This window comes from Lepidochelys olivacea (genome assembly GCF_965140295.1).
Source record: "Lepidochelys olivacea isolate rLepOli2 genome assembly, chromosome: 1".
Lineage (NCBI taxonomy): Eukaryota > Metazoa > Chordata > Testudines > Cheloniidae > Lepidochelys > Lepidochelys olivacea.
In genome coordinates, this window is record NC_140411.1 from 3,462,797 (window position 1) to 3,477,341 (window position 14,545).

General features: G+C 50.4%; 2 protein-coding genes across 2 annotated transcripts; both read left to right on the top strand.

Annotated features, from left to right (window-relative positions):
• Positions 1-1,569: 1,569 nt before the first annotated feature.
• LOC311514620 (olfactory receptor 51I1-like) lies at positions 1,570-4,809 on the top strand. The gene is made up of 2 exons (XM_084617185.1): positions 1,570-1,611; positions 3,381-4,809. The coding sequence occupies exon 2, from the start codon at positions 3,416-3,418 to the stop codon at positions 4,349-4,351; it is 936 nt and encodes a 311-aa protein (XP_084473311.1). The 5' UTR covers positions 1,570-1,611; positions 3,381-3,415; the 3' UTR covers positions 4,352-4,809.
• A 5,532-nt stretch (positions 4,810-10,341) lies between these two features.
• LOC311514614 (olfactory receptor 51I1-like) lies at positions 10,342-11,286 on the top strand (the record flags this gene model as incomplete). The annotated part of the gene is made up of 1 exon (XM_084617179.1): positions 10,342-11,286. The coding sequence occupies one exon, from the start codon at positions 10,342-10,344 to the stop codon at positions 11,284-11,286; it is 945 nt and encodes a 314-aa protein (XP_084473305.1).
• Positions 11,287-14,545: the final 3,259 nt, after the last annotated feature.

Sequence of the window (14,545 nt, forward strand, 5' to 3'; positions counted from 1 at the left end):
TTGTGCTGTATCCGTTAGGACCTGGATCCAGAAGCATTCAAGAACATTTTAATCTAGGTCTCTCCTTTTGTGCCACCATTTCATTGATTAGGAAGCCAAAGGGCGCAGTGTGATCAGCCAGTTTGACCTCCTGCATAGCACACCCTACGGGGCTGAATCTTGTGATTCCTGCACTAGTGGATGTTGTTCTTCTCTGCTATGGATTTGACAATATCACTCCCAGTAACTAGAACTGCAACAGATCTTATTTCCACCTTGAATTTGGCTAGCTTCAATTTCCAGCCACTGGACAATGTTCTGCCTTTGGGTATGTCTATATTGCAATCACAGGGTAAGACGAAAGCTCGGGCTAGCTTTAATCTAGCTATTTTGTGATGGTAGGGGCAGGGCTCAGCAACCATGGGGCTCACTTCCAGTTTATGTTCCTAAAGCTCATGCTTCAGGGCTCCAGCCAGCCCCCTGCAGGGGTCAGGAAGGGATTCTCCCTCCCCCAATACATTCTGGGTGTTTTTAATCTCCTTCCCCTGAAGCACCCAAGATGGTCACAGCTGGAGAGGGGGCACTGGATGGGGAGAGCTGGGAGTCTGAGGTGGAACTTATTGCTCTCTCTCTCAGAGAGACCAGCTTGCATGGCTGGTTCTTGCTCACTTGCTCTGGGTCCGACTTCATATGTAGGGTTGGGAAGGACATCAGATTAGCAGGGACCTTGGGGCTTTTTCGCCTTCCTCTGCAGCGTGGGGGGGGGGATCACTTGCCAGGATTATCTGGGTATCTCTCACTTGATCAGTTCCCTGCCATTGTGGGGGCCTCGTGCCCCTCGGTCTCTCCTGTGCGCCGCTTGGAGCCCAGTCTCCGGAGGGCTGGAATACTTTGGTCTCACTTCAGTGGCTGAGTTCAGCATGCGGTGCTGGGTGGGGTTCGAGGCCTGTGAGTTACAGGAGGTCAGACTCGCCTGAGGCTCTCTGACTCGAGGCAACGAAGCTGCAGGCCTGGCACACTGGGTAGACTCGCCCAGGGCCCCCCAGCGCAGACATGCACATTACCGTAGCATCACTGCTCCCAGACCCAGCACTAGCCAGGTTGAAGCTAGTTGGGGTATGTCCAGGGAGCCGCAGCCATACCCCGTGATGACAGCGCGGCCCTCCTGGCTGGCAGCGGAAAGAGGACCCCGTAACATGATGTTCAAACTCAAGGGGGTTTTAACCGAATCTTCATTCATGGCAGCCGATACATTCATGGCCAGGTTCCCAGCTCTCCCCGGAAGCAAGAGTGCCGGTGAGAGCCAGGGGCTTGCGCGAACATCAGCACCCCTGGCGTGAGCACGAAACCAGCAGCTCTGCCGCCTACCTGTGTGTCGTGCTGGGTAAGGCTGGTCCCAGAGTAAGTTCCATGTGCTCCTGAGTTAATCGTTAACTCCCTCCTCGCTTTATTCCCTTCTTTAAATACTTGTAGACATTCCCCACTAATGGAACCGTCCCCAAATGACTTTCATTAGTGGTACATTAAAATTACCTTTGCGCTGCGAGCCTAGCGGGCGCACGCTTCGACCAGTGAAGCCTTATGCCTGGTAAAGAGCAGGTCTGCCTGCTCCCGCGGCCCTGCGTGTTGCTGGTGAGTAGGCTGAAGGGGTACTAGGCGAAGGGCGAGGGGCGGCTGGTTGTGCTCAGCAACAATGTCATTGCCAGGCAAGTCTGTCGGGCAGGTGCTCTTTTAAAAAACTTTCCGCTCCCAAGATGCACCCGACGTTGCCGCAGCTTCAGACATTCCTCCAAGGCTGTTAGTTCCTTGAGAGATCGGGGGGGCCTCTGTGGCACCGGGCGTCGGAGCAGGAGCGTTCACAGCACTTACCACACTGGAATCGTCTTATGGTTTATTGTCCCAAATGGCAACGACACCAGGACAGAGGGTCTTAAAATGAGTCCTTGTCCTTCTGGCCCTTGTGCAACCTGCTGGCACCCGGGAGACCGAGCATTGAGTGAACCTGGCCCCCTGCATATGGAATCTTATTTCCGGCACGGCCGCAATCTAGCAAGAGATTTCAGGCTGGAAAGCTGCCAGTATCCATGTGCACAGCAGGAAATTGGAGACATGCTGCAAGGCACGCCTGGGAAAGCATGTACCATATGCGTGGGATGCATGTGCCCTAGTGCCCACATGTGATATGTACTATAATAGGCCCTGATCTTGCAATCACGATGCAATCGCTTGCAATCAATCAGATCCTCCTGACTGGACCCCCGTTGCCTGTGTGCAGCCCATTCTAGGGGGCTCGGCAGGAGCCTGTCTGCGAGGGTCTGATTGTAGGACGGGCACCCAGAGACCCTTCACTTAAGAGCTGCCCTGCATTTGCCTCATGTGATCTCCCAGTGCGCTTGTTTCACATGCTGTCGGTGTGATAGGTGTGGGTGAGAATGGACCCGCACAGGGCAGGTACCTGCTTCTTTACCCGGCTGCCTGCTTAGATTTAGGGCACATTTTTCATCTCAAATGTTGCTTGAAAAATCTTGGGTGGGGCAGAGTTTGGGGGTGGGAATTGCCCTGCAGGGATTCCCTTGGCTCAGCCAGGGCTCCATCCTGCAGGGTGCTGAGCCTGCAGGCCCCGAGCCCTCAGAGCAATGAAGCACAGGAGTAGCCCCACTGGAGGGGAGCGCTTTGCTGGACTGAGCGCCCAGTGACTCTGCCCTCCCTTGCGCCTAGCAAGGCCTGGCCCTGGACTTGTCGCCCTCATCACGAAGGGGGGTTCCTGAAGGCCAGCGGCGGAGCTGGCGTGGCAGGGGGCTGGCAGGGATGAAGTCAGGTCTCAGATGCTGTATAAGGAACATCAGACAGACAAGGTGGGGGAAGGAATATCTTTGACTGGACCAACTTCGGTTGGTGAGAGAGACGAGCTTTCGAGCTCACACAGAGTTCGTCTGCAGGCCTGAAGGCTTGTCCCAGCCTTGCAGAAGAGCTCGGTGGGAGCTCAAAGGCTTGTCACTGTCTCTCACCAACTGGAGTGGGTCTGATCGAAGATATGCCCTCCCCCACCCTGTCTCCCTCCTGTCCCGGGACCACCCCGGCTACAGCACCGTGTCAGGTGTGCCGCGGGTGCGTCGGGGATAGCAGCCATGGGAACGTATGGGGCCAGGTACAATACTTCCGAATGAACCACACTTCACACAGAGCTGAGAACTGCAGCCTGTCTTTTAGGTGAAGCTGGTCCGTGGAAGTAACGATTACCACCCCGGTATATTATTTGTATCATGGTGGCGCCTGGAGACAACTGAGAACAGGTAAGAGCTGTCAGTGTGACTAAGGATTTGTGGTACAGGAGCCCTGCACTGACCTTTCCTCTTCTCTAATCACAGGGCAACTCACAGGTTCATTTTACATTTACACAGGGGTTCAGAGCTGACCGGGACAGCGACTGCTCATCATGACAGATTTCAATAGCACCAACTTCCAGCCTGCAACGTTCCAACTGTCCTGGTTCCCGGGCCTGGGAGCTGCTAATCACTGGATCTCGATCCCTTTCTGTGTGTTCTACGTCACCGCCATGGTAGGGAATTGCACTGTTCTCTGCATTATCTGGAAAGACCGGCGTCTCCATCAGCCCATGTATTTGTTCCTTTGCATGTTGTCGATCAACGACCTTGGTGTCTCGCTGTCGACCCTGCCCACGGTGCTCAGCACCTTCTGCTTCGATGTCACAGATGTCGCATTTGACGCCTGCCTAGCCCAGATGTTTTTCATTCACTCCTTTTCCAACATGGGGTCAGGGATTTTACTGGCCATGTCGTTCGATCGCTTTGTCGCCATCTGTGACCCACTGCGCTATGCGGCCATCTTGACCAACCCCAGGATCGTGAGAATCGGGCTGGCCATTGTGATCAGAAGCTTTGGTGTGGTTTTACCATTACCCATTCTTATTAAACGCTTACCTTTCTGCCATGCCAAAGCCCTCTCCCACGCCTACTGTCTGCATTCAGACGTGATGAGGCTGGCATGTGCGGATATCACCGTCAATAACATCTATGGCTTATGTGCTGTTCTCATTGTCTTCGGAATAGATTTGTTGCTTATTGTCATCTCCTACATTCTGATTATGATAACCATCTTCAGTCTTGCCTCTGGGGGGCGGCGTCTCAAGGCCCTGAACACCTGCGTCTCCCACGTCTGTGCTGTCTTAATATTCTACATTCCGATGATCACAGTCTCTATCATACACAGGTATGGCGAGAACTCCCCGCCGCTGGTCCACGTTCTGCTGTCCAGTGTTTACCTCTTTGTGCCCCCTGTGATAAACCCCATCGTTTACAGTATAAAAACCAAGGAGATTCGAAAGAGCATCCTCAAAATGTTCTCTAGGTAACTATCCCAACCTGGGTGTGAGATGGTTTCTGGTGTATATCTCTTTGGTTTGTAAGAGGATGGATGGATGGGTGTCTTAAAGTTTCAGAAGTGGCTAGTGATTTGGGGGTCTTCAGTTCTGGGGTACCAAATTGGAGGCACTGCAAAGGGCCTGATTTTCAAAAAGGGTTGGGCATTTGTTCTCTGAAAATCAACACTTTGAAGACATCTCTGATTGGGCACCTAAAAATGGAAGCAACCAAAATCTCATATCTCATTTGAAACTTTAGGCCATGATTTCTCTATCGGGTGGTTGGCTGAGCATGAAAAAAGAGAGGCCACAAAGTCTGAGATTAGGTGGGTGAATTGTGGCCTTTCGGGGGATGTTTGTTCTCTATTTTATTCATTGATTATGCACAATTCTTTGTACGACGCAGGTGGTGTTAAACTTGAATTGACATTGTATGACTGTTCTAGACTCGTTCATATTTGGAGCTGGGGGATATTGCAAATGTCTTATAAATAAAAGCAATGCAAATACAATAATAATACAGCAAGACCACACCAGCCATTCCAGCAGCAGATTCTTATCTGGTCTTTTTCTCGGCAGTACCAGAGTCAGTGCACCGTTGCTTCTCCATGGCTTTCAATCTAACATGGGCCGGGCTGTTAACATTTAAGAAATCAGCCCTGTGTATTACACAAATAAATTAACATCCAACGTGCGGCACTCTCCCCAACGGCACGGTCTGTTCTCTTTTAGTCCCCACAGGTATTGAAGTTGAAGGATGCTGCCCCTTGGCATCAACGTCGATCTCATCTCCCTGCCTGGTGTTAATTACAACACATTCAGGGCCAGACTGTGGCTGCTCGCTCCGTGGGCTTGATGGTTTTCAACCTAGCGCTCCCTCGCCAGAGGCAGTGATAACATGCTGGCATGCTGATAAGTCAGTGCAGAGGGCTGAGAGCCCCTCCGGACACTGCTCTGCTGCAGATCCAAGGAAGGGCTGGAATAACAACCCAGCCTGGCTCAGTGACGATGACAGCCTCAGTCCTGGGCGGGGTTGCATTGACCGCGCCCCTCTATGCTAGTCCCGTGCTACCATGTCGTTGGACAGAGATAGAAAGGTTTAGACAACGAGTTAGTGGTGCCCGTGGAGAGCTGGGGAAAGTGATGGTTTGGGGAGTCTGTTTTGCAGCAGACACAGGGCACTGGACTGGGAGCCCGGAGACTTGGGCTCTAAAGCTCAGCTCTGCCAGTGACTGGCTTTGTGACCTTGGGTGCGTCTCTTCCCTTCTCTGTCTCGCTTTCATCTCCCCCACATTTGTGTGTGTTAGGGCAAGGTCTGTCTGTTACTTTGTGTCTCTCACTGCCTAGGACCTCAGGGGGTGGGAACCAGGCACTATAAATAAACAACAAGACTTTAAACCCCCATCTTAAAATGGGGCTTGGGAGCTCTGCACACAAAGGGCTGCAGAGCCGAGCTGAGTCTATTACCGTGCACCAGGCCTCGGGCGCTAGGGGTGAGGGACCCAGTCTCACATGCAGTGCATCCAGACAGCCACATTCTCACACCCACTCTCAAAGGTGGGCTTTGGAAAAGGCTATAGAGGGGCCACCCCCACCCCGGAGTACCCAGGATCCAGGTACTCCGCAAAGCTGCTCGCACACACACACACACAGGGTGCCTAAGATGCCCCATGGATGCCACTCGGATTCACTTCTGCCGCACATCCACAGGGCACTCCAGGACAATCCCCTTTACACCTGCTTTGTGTCCCTTGTGTGGGTGTGGGTGGGGGTCTGTTCCTATTCATGGCTTCTTTCCATCCAGAGAGCCAGACTTGTACTTCCCACTCTGTGACCCATGGTTCACAAGGTATCGTGCTCCTCCATATCTGCCTCGTCTCTAGGACACCATGTGGGCTCCCCTCCCCTTTATTCTCACTGAGTATCCAATAGTCCGTGTGGGTCCCAGCCATGTTGTACTGGGTGTGATCCAGGGTAACTGTGTCTCTCTAGAGAGTAGATCTGGGGTCACGGGTCACATGGGTATGTAACCTACCATTTAAATCAGCTTCTGTACCGAATGACTGGAGGATAGCTAATGCAATGCCAGTGTTTAAAAAAAGGCTCCGGAAGCAATCCTGGCAATTTCAGGCTGCTAAGGCTAACTTCACCACTGGGCAAATTGGTTGAAACCATAGTAGAGACCAGAATTCTCAGACCCATAGATGAACACGATTTGTTGGGGAAGTGTCACCTTGCCTTTTGTAAAGGGAAATCATGCCTCATCAATCTACTAGAATGCTTTGAGGGTGTCAACACACATATGGGCAAGGGTGATCCAGTGGATATAATGGACTTGGCCTTTCAAAAAGCCTTTGACAAGGTCCCTCATCAAAGGCTCATAAGCAAAGTAAGCTGTCATAGGATAAGAAGCAACAAGAAGGAAGGTCCTCTCATGGATCAGTAACGGGTTAAAGACAGAAAACAAAGGGTAGGAATAAATAGTCAATTTTCAGAAGGGAGAGAGGTAAATAGTGGGGTCCCTCAGGGGTATGTACTGGGATCACTACTGTTCAACAGATTCATAAGTGATCTGGTAAAAAGGGGGAAACAGTGTTATGACAAAGTTTGCAGATGATACAAAATTACTCAAGATAGTTAAGCCAAAAGCTGACTGTGAAGAGTTACAAAAGGATCTCTCAAAACTGTGCAGTGGCAGCCAAAAAAGTGAACAGAATATTGGGAACCATTAGGAAAGGGATAAATAATCAGATATAAAATATCGTATTGCCTCTATGTAAATCATGGCATACGCACACCTTGAATCCTGAGTGCAGTTCTGGTCACCTCATCTTAAAAAAGATATATTAGAATTGGAAAAGGTACAGAAAAGGGCAACAAAAATGATGAGGGGGATGGAACAGCTTCCATCTGAGGAGAGATTAATAAGACTGGGACTTTTCAACCTGGAAAAGAGACAAGCGGGGGGGGGGGGGGTTATGACAGAGGTCTATACAATCATGACTGGTGTGGAGAAAGTGAATATGGGAGTGTCATTTTACTCCTTCCCATAACACAGAGACCAGGGTCACCCAATTAAATTAATAGGCAGCAGGTTTAAAAAAAAGCATAACGTAGGACTTCTTCACACAATGTACAACCTGTGGAACTCATAGCCAGGGAACGTTGTGAAGGCCAAGACTATAACAGGATTCAAAAAAGCACGAGATTTTTTGGAGGTCAAGATGGGCAGCGATGCAAAACCATGCTCTGAGTTTCTCTAGCCCCTGCTTGCCAGAAGCTGGGAGTGAACGACAGGACATGGATCAATTGATAAATTGCCCTGTTCTGTTCATTCCCTGTGAAGCACCTGGGCCCTGGACACTGACACAGGGCAGGATACTGGGCTCGATGGAACTGGTCTGACTCAGTGTGTCCGTTCTTATTTTCTATCAGGGGGTAGCTATGTTAGTCTGTATCCACAAAAACAACCAGGAGTCCGGTGGCACCTTACAGACTAACCAATTTGAATTTGTTAAATCTGTTCATCTTTAAGGTGCCAGGGGACTCCTCGTTATTCTTATTTTCTGATGTTTTCATGTAGGATAATGGATACAAGCAACAAAAGCCACAGGGCTCTTGCTACTGTATGCGACCTCTTTGCCTGATTAGCCTGTGTTCAGACTCAGCCTCCAGTTGAGTTCCCAGTGGACTTTGTGACCTCCAAGGAGCTGCTGCAAGGATACAGTGTAAATACTCTCCCGTGCCTGGCAGTCTGTGGTGTATGCTCCAGGCAGGCTAGGTCTGGAGGCTTTTTTCCTCAATGGTGAAGATTTTCGTCACGTCCACCCTGGTGAGTCAGCTGCAGTTGAGAGAAGAGGGCTGATTACCTGACACCCTCTATTTTGAGTTTTACGGGGAGATATGCGTCCAATAAAGCTTTAAAGAAGTTTATAATCAGGACACTTTTAAAATTGATGTCACCGTTTAGCAGGAGATAACCTAGGTGCCTAACTCTCATCTCCACTTTTTAAATTCTGCCCCTTACTTGTTAGTTGGCTCTGGACGATCTTCCTCCTGGACAGATCGGATGAAACGCAGCACGGTCAGCGAAGCCCCGCGTCGCTCTGAGACAGAAAAGCGGGCAGCTGGGGAAGGGGCGGGGTGGATTTTTTTAGATGAGTTTAAAGCCTGAGATCTCCTCAGCTCTGCATGAGAGTTCATTGTCCCGGGGCTTTATCATAAGAGGAGGGATTTGCCCCGTTGCCTCTGGCCAGTGTTCCTCTGCCTCCTGTGGGACCTGCATGAGCTGGGTGGCTCTGTGGTGCACCAAGATGCCGCAGGAATGTCAAATCTCCTCAAGCTCCTCTCACTATTCCCTTGCTAAACCCCAGCCGACACCTCTGCCTTCTGGCCTGACCTGGGCTCTTCAAACCTTAAGGAGAACATTTCCGCATATTTCACTCTCTCTCTCACACATACACACAGAAAGACACACACACCCAGAGACACTCACTGGACACACACCCTCACACACAGAGACGGACACACACATACACACAGACACATTCACATGGACACACACACACAGACAGACACACACTGAGACAGACACACCACATGGGCACGCAGACACACAATCGCACACACAGACCCACACACACGGACACTGAGACAAACACACTCACACACACACGGACACACACAGAGACAGACACCCACACACTCATACAGACACACCACATGGGCACACAGACACACAATCGCACACACAGACCCCCTCATGGACACTGAGACAGACAGACAGACACACACGGACACACACAGAGACAGACACACACACAGACACACTCACAGACACGCACACACACGGTTGCAGGTCGGTTTGTCCTCAGCACAGCTCAGCCCTGCCTCTGCCACCACGCCCCACGCCCCCCTGGATGGAAGCTAGCACCAGCGGGTGTCCGTGAGCAGGGGAATCACCCCCCTTGGCTTGCCGTGCAGACTTAGCCTTTGGGACAAATCCTGCCTGGGTTTACGGGCTGTCCAGCCCTACTGAACTCCACAACATTGCACAGCCGGTGTGTAGGCGAGGACAGGGGCCAGCCTGCAACCTGTGAGTTCTCATGGCTAGGGCCTGTCCCTTTAATCATTTGTAAAGTGTTGATGCGCAACTGGGGAATCCTACTAACGCTCGTTCGCAATAATAAATCTGTCCTTTCCCTGCCTTCAAAGAGTCTAAGAGGGCTGGCGATCGTGTGGCCAGTTAAACGCAGGTCCCGACTACACAGTCAGACGCACGGAGGGGTCATGGGGCTTGCCACCCTTCGCACTGTGCCAGAATCGGAGCCGGCGTGCAGGTTCCCTCCTTCCCATGGCTGTATGGGGGAGGAGGGCGGCATGAGGGTGACGGGTGGTGGAGAGGAGCTACGTGCATCATTCGCAGGCTGGCAGAGATGCATAGATTTAAGGCCAGAAGGGGCCACTATGATCAACTGCATTGCAGAGGCCAGAGACCTGCCCTGAATTATTTCCTGTTAGAACTAGAGCAGTCTCGGTTGCCAGTGACTGGGAATTCACAGCTGCCCTTGCTAAGTCATTCCAAGAGTTAATTTCCCTTGCGGTTGACAATGTGCACCTTACTTCTACTCTGAATGTGACTAGTGGGGGGCCAATTTATCAGCCTCCTTCCTGATGAACTTTCTTGAACTGTGGATGGCAGAACTGTGGGAGCAGAATCTCTTGGTTCCCTATAAAAGAGCTAGGGCTCGAAATGAATTCTTGGAACCTGGCTCCTCAGGCTTGATTCAGAACAACTCCTCATTGATTTCACTGGGGAGAGCAGCCCCAGGCTTGCCAGAGAGGGCCCTTGTACATTGGGATTCTGCAAGTCAATGCTGAACTGCAGGTCCCTTCCCTGTCACCTGGTCTCAAGGTAACTGTCAGGTTCATTTTTCATTTACACAGGGGATTGGAGCTGACTGGCACAGTGACTGCTCATCATGATGGATTTCAATAGCACCAGCTTCCATCCTGCCACATTCCAACTGACCGGGTTCCCAGGCCAGGAAGCTGCTTACCACTGGATCTTGATCCCTTTCTGTGTGTTGTACATCACCGCCATGGTAGGGAATTGCACTGTTCTCTGCATTATCTGGAAAGACCAGCATCTCCACCAGCCCATGTATTTGTTCCTTTGCATGCTGTCGGTCAATGACCTTGGTATGTCTCTGTCGACCCTGCCCACGGTGCTCAGCATCTTCTTCTTTGATGCTGCAGACGTCCCATTTGACGCCTGCCTGGCCCAGATGTTTTCCATTCACTCCTTTTCCTTCATGGAGTCAGGGATTTTACTGGCCATGTCGTTGGATCGCTTCGTCGCCATCTGTGACCCGCTGCATTATGTGGCCATCTTGACCAACCCCAGGATAGTGACAATCGGGCTGGCCATTGTCATTAAAAGTACCAGCATGCTCTTCCCTTTCCCCTTTCTGATTAAACGGCTGCCAATCTGCAAAGGTAATGTCCTCTCCCACGCCTACTGCTTGCACCCAGACATGATGAGACTGGCATGTGCGGACACAACCGTCAATAACATCTACGGATTATTTGCCATCCTCGTCACGTACGGCTTAGACTCAGTGTTCATCATCCTATCGTACGTTAAGATTCTAAGGACTGTTTTTAATACTTCATCCCATGAACAGCGCCTCACGGCCCTGAACACCTGCGTCTCGCACATCTGCGCTGTCTTACTGTTTTACGTCCCAATAATTGCTGTCTCTGTTATGCACAGGTTCGGGAAAAATGCCCCTGGTCTTGTGCATATTCTTCTGTCCTATGCCTATCTCTTTGTCCCCCCTGTGTTAAACCCAATTGTTTACAGTGTGAAGACAAGGGAGATCCGCAAGAGGATCTCCCGAATATTCTCCAGAGGCGTAATGTGAAGTGGGAGTTGTGTCGGATATGGTTTTGTTGGATGAGGTTTGACTGGCTTGTTGGCTGAACGTCGTATCTTTTCAGAGGACATTCAAACCTCTCCAACGATAAAATACTAGAACAATTCAAGCTGTGTATGGGGTCACTGGGCTATTACTGGGGGGTCGCGAGCTGTCAGCCCCCACCCCTGATTGGCAAACCCTGATTTGCCTCCAGCTTTTATAATGGTGTTGAATATATAAAAACTTGTTTTTAATGTATAAGGGGGGGGGTCGCACTCAGAGGCTTGCTGTGTGAAAGGGGTCACCCGTACAAACGTTTGAGAACCCCTGCCTTATGTCTTTAAATTACAGTCTCAGATGTTAAAGGAAATCAAAGTCAGTCAGTCTTTTGAGGCAGGGACTGTGGCTTCCAGTGGGTGTGAGCAGTGCCCGGCACTTTGTGGGTGTGACCCGAATACAAAATGTGAATCGGTAGAAGGAAACCCACTTCTCAAATCTATAATGTTCTGGGCTAAATCAAGCCAAATTCTGCAGCAGGGACCATCTGTCTGTCCTGTTTGTGATGGGGGGCCAGCGCTGTCTCGAAAGCAGCAGATTAACAATAGTTGTAACTGGGGAGAGGCCACACACTTTTCTGCAGCTGCAAATTGAGCAACTTCCACACACCAGGGGCTCCAGGAGTCCTTCTGTTCAACCCCACAAGCCACCCCCTATTTAAGGGGATTCATGCAAATCCCTCACTCCATTCCCCCCCCCCCCGCATTCTCAGTTCTCTTCTCTCTGTCTGTCAGTCTTCCAAATGGGCGACATTTTAAACTGCTTTGGATGGCCAGAGCTGAGACGGGGGGCAGTTGTTATGCTCCCATCAGCCACTGCTTTAATCTAGATCCAATTCCTGAGGTGGCTGAAGCTGCTGGTTCTGCTAGCCAGATGCCAAGGACTCCTCCTTGTGTTCCCCTTTTCTCCTTTTCTGGTTTGCTGATTGCCACCAAAATCCACAGGGTTGCACCCATTGATGGCTAGAACATTCCCTGAAATTTTGAAATTGTTCTGCTGCATTCAAACGTCATCACATTACAGACAGACAAATAAACAGAGATATGCCATTGGGTTACATGGGCGACCACACCTTGCTTGGCTATATATATTCAAGAACAGAAAACAGCTTTGAGGAATAAGAAGATGGACAGAAATACTTGGCAATAAAATGGGCCCATGACATAAATTGTATTTGTTGTCTTTAGCCTAATGGTGTCCCTAGCCTGTGTTTGCAGAAGCTGGGAATGGGTGACAGGGAATGGATCAATTGATTCCCTGTTCTGTTCACTCCCTCTGGGGCACCTGGCACTGGCCACTGTCGGGAGACAGGATACTGGGCTGGATGGAATTGGCCTGACTCAGTTTGGCCGGCCACATGTTCGTAGGTAGGCACTGTTAAAGTTGCCATTGCTGGGACTGAAGAACTGGCAAGAGCAGTGGGAAGGTGAGGACAGTGCTGCAGAGTGGTGTTGCAATTTGCATAGGAAAGGCTATTCACTAGAGTGAGTGGGACATTTCTCACAGAACGCTTTCCTGTCTGAAAATGCCATATCCAGAACCAAAATGGGCCACAGGAAAGTGTCAATTTTCATAGAATCTCAGGGTTGGAAGGGACCTCAGGAGGTCATCTAGTCCAACCCCCTGCTCAAAGCAGGACCAATCCCCAATTAAATCATCCCAGCCAGGGCTTTGTCAAGCCTGACCTTCAAAACCTCTAAGGAAGGAGATTCCACCACCTCCCTAGGTAACCCATTCTAGTGTTTCACCACCCTCCTTTTGAACAAGCTTTCCCTAATATCCAACCTAAACCTCCCCCACTGCAACTTGAGACATTTGCTCCTTGTTCTACTTTGATGACATTCCCAACAGAGACGCGTCAAAATGAATCATTTTGACTTGCTTGTTTCATTTAATGTCAATCTTTTTTGTTTAAATAAGGTAAAAACGTTCCAGGTTGACTTTATTTTTATTTTTTGCATTTCATTTGGACTGTTCTATGACATGAATATATCATATGATTTTTAATCATTTTAAGTCATTTTAATACTTTACATTATAGGAATGAAACAATCAGGTATTTCTGAATCACAGGTTTACAGCATGTCCATTCTGTAAAAATGCCTGTACCCCTCTTACAGAAGCAGCGCTCAGCAGTGACTCGCTATGGCTGGCTGCCAGCGATGAAGATTTTACGCTTCCTAAACATACCCGGTGCGGCTCATTCCCGTTATCATGTGCTTAGAGTTCAGTTGTTACTCCCGTAAATTCTCGTAAGGGTTTTTTTTGTACATCCCTTGTCAATAATTTAAGGAGGGAAGGAAGCTAATTATGTCCCCTAGAAACATCCAGCTGTGACATCACAGAGGGACCAGGCATGGCCCATGAGGTTTTCGGGAAGCCACGAGATGCCAAAGACCTTCCTGGATGAACAGCAGCAGGGTGTTGGAGGCAGCCAAACCTCGGGCCATCAGTAGAGGCTGCAGACCATATACCCCTGCCCATGGGCAGAGCCCTGACTCCACCTCTCCCAGGCACAGGGAGATGATGCCAGGGCAACCCTGTGACGGGCTGTGGGCAGAGTCTTCCACTGGGCTGAACAGCATGGAAAGATTCATCCCCAAAGTGACAAACAGCTGGGACTGGAGTGGCCAGAGAAACTCCCCACCCCCTGGGGATGCGGGATGGGAGTAGAATGAAAGGACCATAGCGGGTGGAGGGAGCATCATGATTGTGTGAATCAGGACACTACCCCAGAGACTGCAGTGTGGCCTAGGGGACAGCGCACTGGACTGGGCTTCAGGAGACCTGGATACTAGTCCCAACTCTGCCACAGGCTTTATGTGTCACCTTGGATGAGTCACTTCACCCTCCTGTGCCTCAGTTTCCCCATCTATAAAAATGGGGATATGAGTCTAACCTCCTTAGTAGCACACTTTGAGCTCTGTTGACGAAAAGTGGTATATAGAGCTAGGGATTGTCACTATTCAGGGCCAGAAGCCGTTGTCATACAGAAATTCAGCTTATTATCTGGTTATGAAATAAATCAACCCCAAAGTTAGGCAAGGATGGCCTGAGGACAGAGACTGAAATCTGGCCTCTGCAGCTGCCCTCTCTTAGGGAGGCCCCTGCGTCTCTCACACGCCCCACCCTGGTCAGACTGAGAAGGGAGAGCTGGGTTTCTCCTCTCCTGGTCCAGCCACCAACCCCACCTGCTTCCCCGGCCCTC

Excerpts from the sequence above, each read along its gene's own strand:
- LOC311514620 (XM_084617185.1), top strand. The coding sequence starts at position 3,416 with ATGACAGATTTCAATAGCACCAACTTCCAGCCTGCAACGTTCCAACTG.